Source organism: Rhinolophus ferrumequinum, chromosome 4 (assembly GCF_004115265.2).
Source record: "Rhinolophus ferrumequinum isolate MPI-CBG mRhiFer1 chromosome 4, mRhiFer1_v1.p, whole genome shotgun sequence".
In the NCBI taxonomy this organism is placed as follows: domain Eukaryota; kingdom Metazoa; phylum Chordata; class Mammalia; order Chiroptera; family Rhinolophidae; genus Rhinolophus; species Rhinolophus ferrumequinum.
In genome coordinates, this window is record NC_046287.1 from 58076108 (window position 1) to 58092799 (window position 16692).

The 16692-nt window shown below is 38.9% G+C and overlaps 2 protein-coding genes across 5 annotated transcripts in view; one reads left to right on the forward strand and one right to left on the reverse strand.

Annotated features, from left to right (window-relative positions):
- Positions 1–772: 772 nt before the first annotated feature.
- SMIM19 (small integral membrane protein 19) lies at positions 773–13316 on the reverse strand. Of its 2 annotated transcripts, none has more exons than XM_033104651.1 (4): positions 13178–13316; positions 8841–8978; positions 7003–7127; positions 773–2699 (listed from the first exon to the last, which is right to left on the reverse strand). In XM_033104651.1, the coding sequence occupies exons 2-4, from the start codon at positions 8972–8974 to the stop codon at positions 2635–2637; spliced, it is 324 nt and encodes a 107-aa protein (XP_032960542.1). In that variant the 5' UTR covers positions 8975–8978; positions 13178–13316; the 3' UTR covers positions 773–2634. The 2 variants fall into 2 exon arrangements, with proteins under 2 accessions (XP_032960542.1, XP_032960543.1); XM_033104652.1 differs by lacking the exon at positions 13178–13316 and adding an exon at positions 12326–13088.
- SLC20A2 (solute carrier family 20 member 2) overlaps positions 13208–16692 on the forward strand; it is a 90429-nt gene continuing 86944 nt past the window's right edge. Inside the window, exon 1 of one of the 3 annotated variants that reach the window (XM_033104648.1) lies at positions 13208–13343. The gene's annotated coding sequence lies outside the window, so the exon portion shown is untranslated. Of the gene's footprint in view, positions 13344–13406; positions 13427–16692 lie in introns of those variants that run through there. The other 2 variants (XM_033104647.1, XM_033104649.1) reach the window with 2 other exon arrangements.

Here is a 16692-nt window from a genome sequence, read left to right on the forward strand (position 1 = left end):
CACAAGAACGCAGGACATGGTGAGGCCAAAAAGGAACAACAATGGAGCCATAGATAGGGGAGTCATACCACTAGTCTCGCTGGCGGCCTGGCAAGACACACGAAGTAGGATCCACACAATCTGCAATCCACTTCTCTGCCAACCAACTAACCAAACCCTTGCTAATTGCAATCCCCGCTTGCCAGCCACCATCCGCTGCTAGCGTAGCCACAGCAGTTATATTAGTGGCCAATGGCTCACTGGTTACAGCTGATGGCCAACTAGCCACAGCTGATGGCCATCTGATCACAGTTGATGGCCATTTACTGGAAAGGAGCCAGCACCTTTCCACATGAGGCCGAGAGCCTGGAAACTGCACTCCTGGCTCTGTGCCCACAGAGTTTATATTTCAGAACTATTTCTTGAATGACTTGGTTCCTTCTCTTTATTTTCTAAGACACATTTGTTATCTTCATATCTGAAATTATTTTTGTTACCCGTATTTTGTTATTGCTACTCAATACTTAAAATATTTCTGACTGGTTATTACACCAATTTTACCATAAGCTCTGCATTTCAGTTTCTGATGAATCATATAAATAACTCCACCTGAAACAGTGTGAGGTTGATGGCAAACATCTGTGCCCTTTAGAGGCCAACTTCTTTCCTTCGTGCATCAGCTAAACATCAATTATTTAACACACTCAAGCTGTGTATCAATAAAGGCTCACTGGTGATTACTGCTGAACCTCTTATGCATTGAAAAAGAGAACAACGAAAAGGAGAACATAAGTGTTAGTTACCAGTTTATTAGTCATTCCAGTTTTCTTCCAAAGAAAATAATTTCGTTGAATCTTTGGTGGATTTGGGGGGCAGAAGCAGAATAATCAGCTGGTGCTGCTTTGAAGTGTGCAGGCTTCCACCCCTTTTCCAGTTCAGCTGTTGAAGCAGAGAAGAAACTTCAAAGGCAGACTTTCTGTTGTTCCTGCCAGTGGGGGTGAGTGATTCCCATCAGGTAGCTTTGGAGAAAAATGAGGAATTCATCCTCTCTTATTTGGCAAGATTTGATGCTCACCAAGTGACCTACTGGATTTTAGCTATAACTGCCTCTATCTAGTGGATGCAAATAAAAATAATCACAGTCAGTTATATTTATTTATGTACACCATTTTTACAAGTCATCTGAGATAGCCAGTTTTTGTAATTTGTCCAGACTGTGCCACAAGTCAGTGACAGCAAGTAAACTGTTCCTGGTCCCGATCACATTATCTGCTCATGGAAATATACAGTGGTTCTCCAAAGAGCAAAGCAAAGTTTAAGAAGATTGTCTCCTTGCTGCTCTGCTACCCCCGGCCTGTAATTATAACTGTTTACAATCCTTTTAGCTATAAATGGTTTTTCATTCTATGTATAGGTGGTGCATTCACTTATTTGTGAGTTAAGAAAGAATTATTCTACTTGGTCAACAATTCACCTTATACAATATATACATTTTTGAGTGTGACATAGTTATATTTTAAAAGTAAATAAAGTTTCCCTGAATTTTTTTATTTGGTCTAAACCTTTCATTTAAATTTATATTCTTTTATTTCACAATTATAAAGGGAAAAAAAAGTAATGCTGAAATATTAACTCTAACTCTTAAAACTAAGAATAGCTTTAATTCAAAAACTAATTCTTGGCCATTTACATGGACAGTTAAACTTCCCTGCCACCACCTCCAACCAACTTTTATCTAAATAAATATTAAAAGTTAGGTAAAAACATTTCAATGTACAGTATGAAATGGTACAAGATATGAGAGTCTTCAGGGAAGCTTATGCTAAAAAAGCGTTAAGAAACCAGACAGTTACATTAAACATTGATCGTTACATTAAACATTGATCGTTCCATGACGGTAAACCAAGTTGCCAATTCCAAAATAGAGGCGCCCATTTATTCAGCAGCATGGCCCCAGTATGGCCTAAAGAAGACTCTTGTGGTAGAAACGAAACTATGGGATTAAAAAAAAAAAAAATACAAAGCAAACAAATCCGTACGAACACAATTAAAGGGGAAAATATTCCAGTCACAGAAAGCTTCCACAATTAGCAGATGGGTATGCTTCATGATGCAGAAAAGACAGTCTACTGTGCAAGTTCTGAAAAAGCAAATAGTTAATTCAATTAAAGGGTGGTAACAACAGCAGTAAGAACTCAAATTAGTCCATTATCCATCACAGAATACAATCTGAGAGGAAATTATTCCAATGACTGGATTTTCATTTTTTAATTTTGCAAAAATATTCAAAGCAAAGTGGCATAAGCTCTGGATTCTCACATCCAAGATGGGTTTTCATTCCTGACTGATTATATCCTGAAGAAATCAAAGGTCTTCACAATGTAAAATCATCATCTTTGATTATATTCTGTAATATCTTCCTCAGTATATGCAGACTGTTTTCAGGCCTTTGGGCCAATTTTTATTTGTGTAACAAATGACTTGGCGAAACAATTTTAAAAAGCAATATAAAACACAAATAATTGGGAAAAAATCACAAGTAAGATGATTTTATGGAGACAGAAGTTTAAAAAAATGCTGTTCCTGATTTAGTAGAATTAGGAACTTGCTACCATACTGTTTAACAATTACTCATGTTGCTCATTTTCTGAGATTTCATTCCAACGAGAGCTGTACACTGTCGGCTTGGTTTTGTGGCTGCTGATACTCATACTTCCTTGCTATTAAAAACAAACAAAACAAAAAACAAGGAAAAAAGGATAAAATTAGTAAAATAACAAAATAATCATTAGCTAATATTAAATCAGTCAAGTCATGATTCCCAGTAAAGAATTAGCTTAAAATTAAACATTCTTCTTTCATGAAGAAACTTAGTATACTTTGTGATCCTCTAATTTCACAACATTGCTGATATCCATTTTTATGTGTTTATTATTATTTGTATATCAGGATTATTCAGAGCTTTAAATTATAAGGTAAACATTAAGCTATTAAATTAAATTATAATAACATTTTGTAATTTCCTTCTTTCTTGTCCCCCATTGCCATATTAAAATAATAATGCTTTTGTCCACATCACAAGGAATTTGACTGTATTTTAACTTATAAGCCTAAGAGACCTATTATTGAATATTGTCCTCAATATAAACTAGAAGACAAATTTTATATTCTCTTTGTACTTCTGAGAAATGTTTATTGAAGAATGATCTTAACTTGAAACTAGGGAAAGTATAGTGACACTCTTTATGAGTGTCACTCACTGCTTAGCTTTAAAACTTTCAGTCTGTTCATAAAGTTTTTCCTAGCCAAGAAAGGGATATTATTTGTTTATGCTACTCAGGGTAAATCCAGATTTTTTGTGGCCTAAAGCTTATATAACTTTGGGAGTCCTCTTCAAGAAAAAAAATTTTGTTTGCTATTTCCTCTTGAACTGCCCGACTTTTTCACAACTAGGTATGTCAAACACTGAGAATGATCCAATGTGAGGGGAGTTATTAAATGTGCAAACTCACACATATACTCAGTTTATAAAAATAATGGCTTCCAAAGAGATCCCTGACGTAGTCTCCATAATCTGTGAACGTGTTACCTTACAGGGCAAAGGGGACTTCGCAGGTGTGAGTAAGGTAAGGACACTGAGAGGGGGAGATTACCCTCGACAATCTGGCCCCACCTAATCACATGGGCCCTGAAAAATGAGAGAACCTTTCCTGGCTGAGTTCAGTGAGAAAGGGAGATATAAAAATGGGATAATGATCAGAAAGATACAATGCCGTTGGCTCTGAAGTTGGAGGAATGGAGCCACAAAGCAAGCAATGTGGGTAGCCTCTAGAAGCTGCAAATGGCAGCAACAGATTTCCTCTAGAGCTGAAAGAAATGGAATCCTGCTGACACCTTGATTTTATCCCAGTGAGACTGCTGTAGGACTTTCAATCTACAGAACTGTAAGACAATTCATGTGTGTATTTTTTCCTTCTCTCATATATTTTATTTATTTATTTATTCTAGTTTCAGGTGTACAAAACAACATAATGATTAGACATTTACACCCCTCACAAAGTGATAACGCCCCTAAAGTCTACTACCCCTCTGATATCGTATGTAGCTGTTACAATACCACTAACTGTATTTCCTATGCTGTACTTTACATCCTGTGACTATACAGATGTATAGAGTCAGCTTCAGGTGTACAGTGCAGTGGTCAGGCATCTACACAGTCTATGAAGTGATCCCCTCGATAAGTCCAGTACCCATCTGGCACCCAACATAATCTATACATTATTGATTATATTCCCCATACTGTATTTCACATCCCTGTGACTGCCAATTTGTACTTTCTAATCCCTTCACCTTTTCATTTGTGTTATTTAAGTCTGAATTTGTAGTAATTTATTACAGCAGCAATAGAAAACTAGCACACCTTACAAACACAGGAATTCTGATAAATTTTATCGTATGCTCTTCCCATCAAAGAAGAAAAAAACTGTACACTGGGTTTATAATAGTCTATGCTATACTGCTGAACACATCACTGCTAGGAGGTAACTTCTGTTTTGACTAGGCATCGATGAAAACTTAATTCTATCCTTATAATTTTCCACACAAATCTCTGGCTCCATATTTTAATACTGAGGTTTTTTTTTAAGGATTTTTTTTGTTATGGGAAAATATACATAAAATCTGCCATTTTAACAATTTTTTTTTACATTAAAATTTATTGGGGTGACAATTATTAGTAAAGTTACATAGATTTCAGGTGTACAATTCTGTATCACATCATCTATAAATCCCACTGTGTGTTCACCATCTTGACCGTTGTTAAGTGGACAGTTCAGTAGCATGAACTACATTCACACTGTTGTGCTGCCATCACCACCGTCCATTCACTAAACTCTTCTGATCATCCCAAACTGAACTCTAGCTATTAAACAATAACTCCCCATTTTCTCTTCCCCCAGTTCCTGGCAATCACCGTTCTACTTACTGTCTCTATGAATTTGTCTCATATAAGTGAAACCATACAATATTTGTTCTTTTGTGACTGGCTTATTTCATTTCATTATAAGCATTACGAAGAATAATGTCTTCAAGGTTCATCTGTGTTATAGCAAGTGTCAGAACTTCCTTCCTCTTAAAAGCTGAATAATATTCTACTATATTTATGTACCACATTCTGTGCATCCATTCATCTGTCAAGGACATTTGGATTGTTAGCACCTTTTGGCTATTGTAAATAATGCTATATTAGTTTTACTTCTTACTTTGAACTGGTAACATATGCATATGGTATAAAAAGCAGAAGGAACAAAAGAGGAAACAGTGAAGAATTTTTTTTAGAGGTTCTACTTGTGTAAAGTATATATGTGTGTGTGTATATATATATATATATATATGTATTTTTTCTACTTTTCACCTAAAATTTCACTCCTTGCTTCTTTTTGTATGTGTGCGAGTGCATGCATACACACACACACACACACACACACACTCTCTCTCTCTCATATTTAAGCTTACTGTAGAAATCTTTCTTTTAAGAATGTCCAGTCTTTTTTCCTTAAATCCCACCCTGTCCCTATCAAGGTAATGCATGTTAATAATTTGACGTGTGTCTCTCCAAGCCTTCCTCTATGCTTCACAATTATATAGAACATTTACGTTACACATAGATGTTTTGGTAATTTGATTTTAAAAGAGTAACATCCTAGTATATATGCTATTACCATAGTTTGCTGTGTATGATGCGCACTTTTTTGCCCAGATTTGTGAGGGAAATATTAAGATGCTCATTATACATTGGTAGTTCTAATTCCATATCTATATAAATGTTTTTAATTCTTTTATTTATGCTTATGAGTTAAAAGTGTAACTCTAGAAATCGATAATGATATCCGCAAAATAATACCCTGGAATACAATAATCGGTTTTGTTGAACTTACAACAAACTTACAACAACGAAGAGTTCTTGGCTTTCTATGATCCATAAATATAATAAATTTGTTACTGGTACATACAATTTATTGTACCTTGTTTTGTTCTTGTGTTTTGCAATCATTTGTTACATAAAATTTCTTGTACCATAATATATTAAAAAATAAGTGCTAAAATTCCTTTATAATACAAAAAACAAGTACCTCAATGTAAACAAATAAAATTTTGAATTAAAAAATTAAAAATGAAAGATTATTTTCATTGAAAGTTTGGGCCAAAAACCTAGGTGCACATTATATACTGGACTGCATTATACACGGCAAAATACAGTAAGGTGTATCTTGCTTTTCTTAATAATACACCACAGAGTCCATACCTCATTCTTTGAAATGATGGCATAAACACTTGTGGCTTAGATGTACAATTCCTTGTGGCTCTGTATATTTTAAACTTTGTTTCTTTCAACTACCTACATACTCACTGTGTTCACTACTACAGAATACACTAATATTGAGACATGACCTCTGGCCTTGCACATGGATGTCACATGCCACATTCCTGGAAGCCATTCCTATACTGCTATGGCGTGCAGTTTATTTGTAATAGAAGTGACTGTAAACTCCACAAATATAAAATTCAAACCCCAACTAACAGTAGCTCCAACTCAATTTCTCCTTAGACGGGTCCCCAAAATGCTCTTGGCCCCTTCGATGCCATTCCACACGAGAAGTGCAAAGGAGGGCAAATTAGAGTAAGAGAACATAGCAATCTTAACTGATGATTAAAATAGCTAATTTTTGCAAAATTTACAAAAGTATGATTACATGAACCCATTGCTAGGGCTCTTCTATGGGTCTTGGAAGGGCTCCATAGAAGTGCGGGCTCCTCTAACTTCCTACAAATCTGCCTTTGCTGAAACTGTGTCGAGCAGCTGAAAAAGGCACTAAGTTTTCATTACCAACTATTTCTGATAACCTTTTGCTAGCTGGACTCAACTGCAAAATAAAAAACAAAAAAAATCGATTTTAAACATGCTTTTATATATATATATATATATAAAATATATATATATATGTCGGCACAGAATATACTTACAAATAGAATACATTTCCAGTTGCTGTCTTAAACGAATTTTGCTTATTGTGTCATAAAAGTTGGGCTCTGACAAAGTTTCTGCTGTAGGTGGCACACTGAATATCCTCATAATTTTCCTTTTATTCCTAAAACACAAAACCAATGCAGGAGACAGATTTGTAGTAACATCTATGGGATTGTAATATTCTCATGACCCTTGTAATCAGAAACTACATTAAAAGGACTTAAATGGCAAGGAATCCATCCTTATTTTGTCTCTGTGAGATGCTTCTTTGGCTCAAGTATTCTTTCTTTCACTACATAGTATGAAGCTGTACAAGTACAGCAACACAGCTATAAGGACGAAAAGAAAAGTAGCTGACAACATCCTCTTAATGCAACAAAGTGATTGTACCTCCATTGTGCCGCTACTCCCTCCCCCCAAAAAGCCAAGTATTGTATGGAAAAATGCATAAACAAGCAAGCATCTGATTTTTTACCTCTCTCTCATGTCATCTAAAGAAAGCTAAATTTCTGGGTTCAACAATAAACAGAATGTGAGCAGACCTTAACATTGGAAAATAGTGAATAAATGTATTTCTCAAATACAACAGCACGGCCTTAGTGGGGCCATCTATTTAAAATTAACAACAGTGTGCCTCTGCTTTTAAAACTGGGTTGGAAAGGAGGCGGTGGCTATTTTTAGAGGAAAGCTGTTTTCTGCAAGTGGACCAGTGATGATATGTGGAGCCTTCTCTCACCCATTTCCTAGAGCCCATGTGGCCAATGGGCCGGCTGCTCCAGGGGTCAGAAGGCAGGGAAGGGTGAGACTGCATGTCTGAGAGCAAGTCTAGGCTCAAAACTATTCCCCAGGCCAAACAGCAATTATTTGGGGATTACTAATTATTTTCAATTATCTGATGCCTTTTTTACTTTGGTAGAGGACAGTATGAAGCACGTGACTGTAAGCAGAAGCAAGTCAGTCCAACTAATACTGCTTTTCCTCTTTAAAGCACCTCCTTTTTTTTTTTTTTTAACTGTACTTAAAGGAGCCAGCGAGTGTGGAAAAGAACAGTTAAATTTTGCTACAACATCTAGAATTAATGTAGGAAATATTTATTTACACTATGCAGCACACTAAGAACACACAGGTTAAAGGTTCTTGTTCTCAAGGAGCTGAAGTTTCTGTGGAAGAGAAACAAGTAATCAGATAATATCAATAGTGTTCAAGTAGTACTGTGATATAGTCATGCACAAGAAACAGAAGGGAAAGCTTAAAATGTGTGAAGAGAGAATTGTCGAGCACATGAGAGTTAGTGTTTCTGCATTTTAGGGATGAGGCCCAAAAAATGTGATCATCCAAGGGGAACCGTGAACACAGGCCAGATGATAAAACTGAATTGCACCATGTTTCCCCGATAATAACACCTAGCCGGACAACCAGCTCTAATGCGTCTTTCGGAGCAAAAATTAATATAAGACCCGGTATTATATTATTATATTATAAAGACCTGGTCTTATTTTACTATAATTTTTGCTCCAAAAGATGCATGATTATCCGGCTAGGTCTTATTTTTGGGGAAACACGGTATTAGAAATGATAGAATGGGAATGCAGAGCAGCTGGTCTGGGTGCCAAGAGCTGCACTCAAATCTCTTTCTCTTAAAGCAACGGGGTTTTCAAAGCCAAACCTTGGTGTCCATGCTTGAGGATAGACACAAGTAAACAGTGCTTTCATAGCAGGAACAAAAAATGCTAGTGAAATTATTTTTGTGCATTTAATTCAGGTAAAACAAACAAACCTGCAAAGCTTGTAAATACCCGGGTTCTTATCTACCCTGAGATATTCAAAGATTTACCTCCTGGCATACATGAAGAGGCCGAAGCTAACGAGAATTACTACCAGGTAAACGTTGGTGGCTTCGTTCCAGGCCTCATGAACGCTGTAATCCATAGAGTCATCGTCACCCATCACTCCGTAACCCCCAGGCATGGGGCTGTAAGAAAGAAGAGAGAACAGGGTTTCTTTCTTTCTTTCTTTCTTTTTTTTTTTTGGTATTTCCAGGACTTTATTAGGGAACAGTGTGTTTTTCCCAGGACCCATCAGCTCCAAGTCAAGTTGTTGTCCTTTCAATCTTAGTTGTGTAGTTGTGGAGGGTGCAGCTCAGCTCCAAGTCTAGCTGCCGTTATTCAATCTTAGTTGCAGGGGGCGCAGCCCACCACCCCTTGCAGGAGTCGAATCGGTAGTTGCACGCGCTCCAACCAACTGAGCCATCCGGCCGCCAGGGAGCTCGGTGGCAGCTCAGTGGCAGCTCGCTATCTTCATTCTAAGTTGTCTTCATTCTAGTCGCGGAGGGTGCAGCCCGCTGGCCATGTGGGAATCGAACCCACAACCCTGTTGTTCAGAGCTCACACTAACCAACTGAGCCACCCGTCCGTCCCCAGGGTTTCTCTTAGCAAGTGATGATGGTACGACTGTCTGGAGAAGGGTTGGCCAACTCCAGTCTGTCTAGGAGCCCAGAAGGGTTGTACATTTCTAAATGGACACATTTTAAATGGTTATGCATACCAATATAATATCCTTGACTTTTGCCTCACAGCCCTCAAAGTCCAAAATATTTATAATCTGGTCCTTTAAGAAAAAGTTGGCCAACCCCTGGTCTAGGCATGTAACTTATTTCCCCTTATTTTCCACTTTGAAACATTAAGGCTTCTACATAAAGGTTAAAATTCGGGGTTAAAAAAATCATATTACTAAAAAGATCCAGGTTGCATTGTCATTGCACATTTTCTAAACTGTAACTATTATCCAGATTAAAGCAAATGAATACTTGAAACAGACTCAAACAACTGGCTGTGAAATACTGCTGCACTCATGACAGCAGCCTAGAAAAGATGTGATAGCCAAAACAATGCTCTCCCATATGCCTCCTCCCTCTGCAACTGGAAAACGTTGGTAGCTTTATCTAGTTTTGGCCAGCTGGCCAAATGTGGTTGCAAGAAACCATGGGATAAAAAGTTAATTTTTGCTATTTACACAGCTGTGACTTCCATTCAAGGAAATGCATTCTTTTGACATTCCCACAGAAAGTTAAGAGTGGTAATAGCAAGTGTATCAAATAGCAAGTAAAAGAGTAACGGTTTCTTATTTGTTTGGGAAGGTAACTGAATTTTTCCTCAGAGAGAAAGTTCCTCCCTTGTTGGACATAAAAGGTAAGCCTAAGTAAAATGACCTAATATGTGAAAGAAATCCAGAAGTGTTATTTCAGACATTCCATTAAAAAAAAGAAAAACTGAACAAATGATAGGTGATAACTGTACTATAGTTTCTAAGAATAAGACAATGATTTTCTAATACTAAGAAAAAGCGTATCTGAAATGTCCGAGAAATTATTTTGCAATTTTTTTAGGCATTCTACAATGAAGGCATTGCAGAAATTCTTCCATTAAAATATCTTGCAATCTGTCGTATGAGCCTCCAAAATATCCTTTAATGTCGATTTGCCTCAGTAAATTACCAAGTGTGTATTAAGGGCAAAACCTGTTTTCTTTCTTATAGTTTGCCTCTGCATAAAATGAAATTTCCCAAGGCCTGCTCCTAAGTCATATGGCATATTTGCCCCTTTCTGATATCTGAAGTTTTTGTCAGACCATTTGGGGACATACTGTACTCATTTATAATAAAGTGAATATCATGAATGGCCATTTAGCTTAAATTCTAGACACTGACGGTAAGAATAGTTTCTCTGAAAACATCTATTGGTATCTGATGAATATAAAGATTGGTCTTGTAAAAATTAGCCAGAGAATAATAAAAATAGAACTTACTTTAAATTATAAAATTTTATAGATGCAAGATCTAAACATTATTTAAATATGAGACCATACCCCATTCTTATATATTAAAGTCTGGTTGTCATTTTTTTTTTTTTCTTTTTAAGAGAGTAAGAGGCACAGGGGGATTTGGCATATTCAAAATTTTAATTCTTATCCCTTAAAACTGAACTCCAGAGTTTCCTGAATGTAACAAGATTTATAGTAAATAATCAGCCTACTTTAGAAATGGAAACTTTTGGAAGATCAGAGACTAATAGGTGTCTTTATGATTTATAAAATCTAGAATTTTCTTGGTGCCAACGATTGTGTTTGGCAAAAAGAGACTTTAGATGTCTGATATGAGATGTTGCTGAAGACCCTCGATAATTATGGAACAAGGATGGTAGCTTTCAGGATTGGGAGTTATTAACAAATTAGAGAAGAAACAGGAAACATACAGCAATGGCCACTAGAACATTTTGCAGGTGCCATTTAACTGACAAATTACGAAAGTGTTTCCTGCCTGTTTTCTAACACCTACGTGGATGTGAGCTAAGTTAATTTCTGGCTTCAATTTTTCAGAAAATTCTGTTCCTGTGCTTCTCAATAAATGGTGTAATCCTACAGAGTTTGTCTTCCTCCTGCTACTAATATGCCAGCCTTTAACTACAGAGAATTTCAAATTACTGCTGACCCAGATGGTAAAATTTTAACGTGAATTATATAACATACATTATACAACATCATTGGTATGCAATGACACTACTGTTCCAGTTCCAGGGACATGCACTGGAGTTATTTGTAGTAGTGTCATTGTGAAAGATTTGCACTGAGGGTAGGCCTTTCCTGCCCACTCCTCCATCATGACCAGTGGCATGACTTTGTAAGACTGCCAGGAATAAGGAATAGTCTTATCCAAAAATCACAGCACAGACCCATGGCCCATATGTGGCCCTTCCAGCATGCCACAGTCTAACCACGTGTACACACATACACCTACTGAGTGTCACTACATAACACCACCACAGCCTTTCTCTTGAGTCTAAAGCAAAATGCCCAGGGGCATTACAATGGTTCATTCCTGGCAAGTTAATGTTTCATTAACTACTAATGTAGTTAGCCACGTGCTTGGATCGTGATTCATCAATTTCTCAAATTTGTCATTTGAGAAAACTGAACTTTTTTTCACATATTTTTCCTACACAGTAATGCTTGAACAACTTCAAGTAAGGAGATAGTAGGACGAGCTGAATGAAGTTCCAGGTAAACATTAGTATCCAGAGATAAAGTTGCCAAAATATGACAACTAAGGTTTGCTTTTAGCTTGATAAACTTTTAGGTTGAGAACTAGAACTTTTCTAGGGATCAAGTGACTACAGCATAAGTTTTAAAATTAGTTTCCTGATTGGGGTTTCCTGATACCATGTCTCCGTGGTTCTAAAATTGAGTATCACTTGTCTGGGTCGTGTTATCACTGTTGTCTCTTAGAGCTGTTATTTTGATACAAATTCAGATTAGAATCACTTACAGTTCCAAGAGTTCCTTATAACACAATCCACTGCATAAATGTGATTTTCTTTCTCAGTCCTCTTTAGTACTAACGGTTGGGTTCAAGTCGCAGAAGGATAAACGCTAATAGGCCTCGAGGAGGAAGGAACCAATAGGAGGAAGGCAATTAACGTTTGAGGGCTTAACAGTGCTGGGCAGTCCACATATTCACTTAATCTTGACAACCACGCTGCTGGGAGGCACTAAAGCTCCATTTTACAGAAGAAACTGAGATGGTGGTGGTGGTGGTTATACAGTTTAACTTGTCCAAAGTCACAATTTAGGGAGTGGAGGGGGAGGTCTGTCACATGCATTTGACTCCCAAACCTTAACTCTTCCGGCCCTGACCCCAATCTTGTGAGACCTGCTCCTCCCGGAAAGAAATCCAGTCGAGCGGGTATGGAACGTAATCCTTTTTCAAGAAGTGGCCGCAGGCAGGAGCCTCCAGAGGGGCCGGGAGATCTTACGCGTTTTCGCCGCTCGTAGGCGGCCTGTGATTCAACCTTAAAACACTCCTGCTAAACCCCAACCGCCCCGGGGCCGTCGCGCCCGCCCGATGTTCGCGCGGCAGCTGCGGCTGCTTCCACTTTTTGTCTGCGTTTGTGGACCTCAGAGCCCCATTATTCCCTACGAGCCTGAGAAGCTCCGAGCAAGGGCGAGGAAGGCAGGAGGAGCCTCCAGGGCCCGGGCTGGGGACATGGGGCGGGCGGCGACCCCCCTCGCGTCCTCTCCCCTCCCCGACAGTCCGGGCTGGGGCGGGGCGAGGGCGGAGGGCGGGGCCGGGTGACGCGAGATCGGGGCCCGAGAGGCGCAGGGACGCGGGTCCACTCACGCTGCTCGCTCCGGAGGCGGCGGGCGACCAGGCTGCTCCGCTCGGGGCCCTTTCCCCCGGAGTCGGGGCCGGACTCACGGGAACCGGTTACCGCACGGACCTGGACGACCTCTGCCTTCGTCATTTCCTGCCGGCCCGTCGGTTTCCGGATGAGACAAGGAGCCAGGTCTTTCCCTTCCCCCTTTTACCCCCCTTTCACTTTTTGAACGGGAGAGACGCAGCGATGGCCCCGGTGCCGCCCCCGGGCGCGTGAGTGGAGCCGGGCTCCCTTCCCCTCCCCCGTGGGGCGTCATCGCCGCGCTCCGCCCCCCGCCCGGGCCGCGCGCGCCGCCCTCCGCGATCCCCTGGCACCGATCCCTGCGTCCCCGCGGGAAGGCGGGGCGGGTTGGGGCTGGCGGGGGCTTCTAGTAGCGGTAGGTCTCGTCGCCCCCGCCGAGAAGTCCACGTGGATCTAGTTGTGTGCTAAAACCTAGCGGGAAGTAGCGGGGACTGGTCATTAGCCGGAGTTCCGTGCCTCTTCCCGCCCCGCTCCGGTGCGCCCCAGGCGTGACTCAGCTTGGGAGGGGGAATGTGCATTGTCCCACCAATCGAGGTTAAGCTGGGAAACACGAAGATTCGCTTTCGCAATGAGGGCGAGGGTTACTTTTAATAGTTACTTTAATATTTACTTAAGAAGGCATATGCCCTCCAAACTGTCTTTCCATTTTCCCCTATCACAATAAAGGATGCGTTGGCTGAGACTACTGAAGGTCTTTAAAAACTGGATGTGTCCTGGATGCTGTAACATTGTCAGTTGAAGGGATTTTTGGGTATTTAAAAAAAATTGGTGTAGGGACTTGAACCTTCTGTTTTCTAGCTTGAGACAAATAATGAATTTATGTAGGATTTCAGCATGCATCTGTACTGAAGTAGTAAGATTTGAGTGGTTGGTGCAGCCTTGCAAATAAATGGCCATCTGTACACGTGCTGGAGGTCTTCACTATTCATTTTGAGCTAGTTCTCCAGGATCAGCTGACTGCTAATTATAATTCATGCTAGACGATGTAGAGGTGGTATTCTTAATTGATAGACAGAGATAAGAGCCAATATTTAACACTACCCCTCAGCAAGCTTTCTCTGCTTTGTGGATCATTCTATTACAATTAAATTCACCTTTGTCTAGATAAAGAGCATTACTTGGTACAGTAATATACTGGCTTTATTTATACTATTAATACTTATTAGCTTATATATTATATGTACATAATATATATATAATTTTATAGTCATTTACTTTGACTATAAGGTTGGAAAATTAGGAGCAATATTAATGGGCAATGTTGAGTACTGGGTGTTTGCCAGGCTTGTGCCAAAATGGTCTACATGCTTTATCTCATTTAATATTCCAGGATAACTTTTTGCATAAGCATAGGATACTCAAAAATATTTGAATACATGAGTTTGATTTGAATGTGTCCAAATGTGGAACTACATTACTACTTTGGTTTCCGTTTTTGTAAAATAAGAGTGTTGGCAATCTAAAATGACTTGTAAAGTAAATTAATGTGTTTTTCAAGTTGGAAAATGGCTTTAAAGTTGCATAGAACTGCAATTAGTTCCTTTATTTGGGTATTCAATAGTGTCCAAAGCCCTGTGTCTCTTATTTATCTAAGTTCCCATTACATATCATTGTTACCCAATAAGCAGGCTGTGCTTGGACTTTGGAAAAAAGTAAATTTTGGGAAAGCCTTTATAGCCCCTTCTGAAAGGCTCCCTCTTCCCACATTTAGTTTTTAAGTGACATTCCTAATTAAGGGTTAACAAATGACAATGAAACAGGGAAGCGTAATTTTCCAATACCAAACCAAGGAAATAAAAAATAGTTAGTTGGCTATTCGTTGATGAATCTAATATTGATGGGTATGTGAATGTTAAGAATGTTAGATTATCTACATTGTAGGCGTTCTACCTGTTTTCAGTTTGCTTGTAAATGTCTTAAACATTCAGTGTCCAGTCTAGTACTTTGTGCATTAAGAAGTTGTTTTTGATTGGATTTAATTCAGTAGTTTTGACTTCCATAATCAAGAAGTTTATTTTGACTTTGTTTCTACAGATAAAATTTAAATTATATAGGCATAATCATGATGAGAATGATGGTGGGATCTAAGTTTGCATCTTAGGAGAGTAAAAGTATTTGAAAGGACTGGAGAGGATGAGGGAAATACTTGGAAATGTGTCTTATTTGTTATTAGAGCATATTGGACTTAACCTATCTTCTGATTGTAGTGGTCCATCGTTGGAGAGGTAAAGATGGAGAATGCTTTGCCGATCAGTATTTATAAGAGGGTTCCTTTACTTAAGGGCATTCTCTTTGGGGAGGGGATGAGTGGAGAATTGTCATCAGTGGGAGGATGTAAGAAGAAAAAGATGCACTTGTTTTCTTTTGGAGTTAATACTTGCACCCGTTGTGACTGATCCTTACCACCACGTGCGCTTCAAGCACTCTCCTAGTAGATACATATTTTTTGTAGGCAGCCAATAGTAGTTGAAGTAAAGAAGGGGCGAGGGGGGGATAGGGTGGCGGGGCAGGGAGAAAAAGCACAGGTATACAGAAAAGCATTAATAGGTTTCATTTGGATAAAATTTATGAACTGGGTCATTGCAGCTTCTATTATGAAAACTTCCAATAACATTGTATGTGTTTGTAAATCTCTTACATGTTATTTGTATCCAGAAATATGGAGAATATCCCTTTAATGTGCTTTAGAAACAATGGGACATTTAGAATACAGTACGTGGAAAGTTGTTGAATTTTCCATGGTAGCCATTTGTGTATGTACAACACTTTGTTAGAAAGCGGGGGTGACCCATAATGCCAACACTGGCTCCTGCGTGTTGTATGGCATTTAAGTGATGTCGTGCTTCATCAGATTAGAAGACAAGTCCTTCTCATTCCTTATTTCAAAACTTCGCTCTCACATGGAGTGCCCTTTAAAACGTCCAGAGTGCCAGGACTTTTTCTGTGTCGCTCATTACCGTATACCCAGAATCCAGAAGAGAGTCTGGTGTAAGGAAGGTGCTTGGTGAATATTGGTGAAATTAACAAAAATACATTGGAATTGTCTCGCTTCTTTCCACTTAGCTTTAGGGGCAGGACCACTACAGCCTAATGCTTTCCACAGTCTGCAGCCCACGATGAGCCCTTTGAATGTTAGCTGTTTATACCACACACATACTTTGGCATTTAATCTTTTACGGCTGTATATTGTTCCCTGTGTTTTGTGTGTCTTCCCACCCAAAATACAGGCTACTGGGGGCAGGGAATATATATTTATATAATACTATGTTTGAGAATTTCCTTGTTCATCCAGTGTAGTAATATATACTGAGTAGGTTAATATTTATGTATTGAGTGAATATTGATACCATGGGGGACACATCAGAGATATTCAAAATGTGGTCTCAGTCCTCAGGTAGGTGGTATTATAGTCTGGCAAACATTGTGTACACACGTGAAACAGTATGAGAATTTGGAA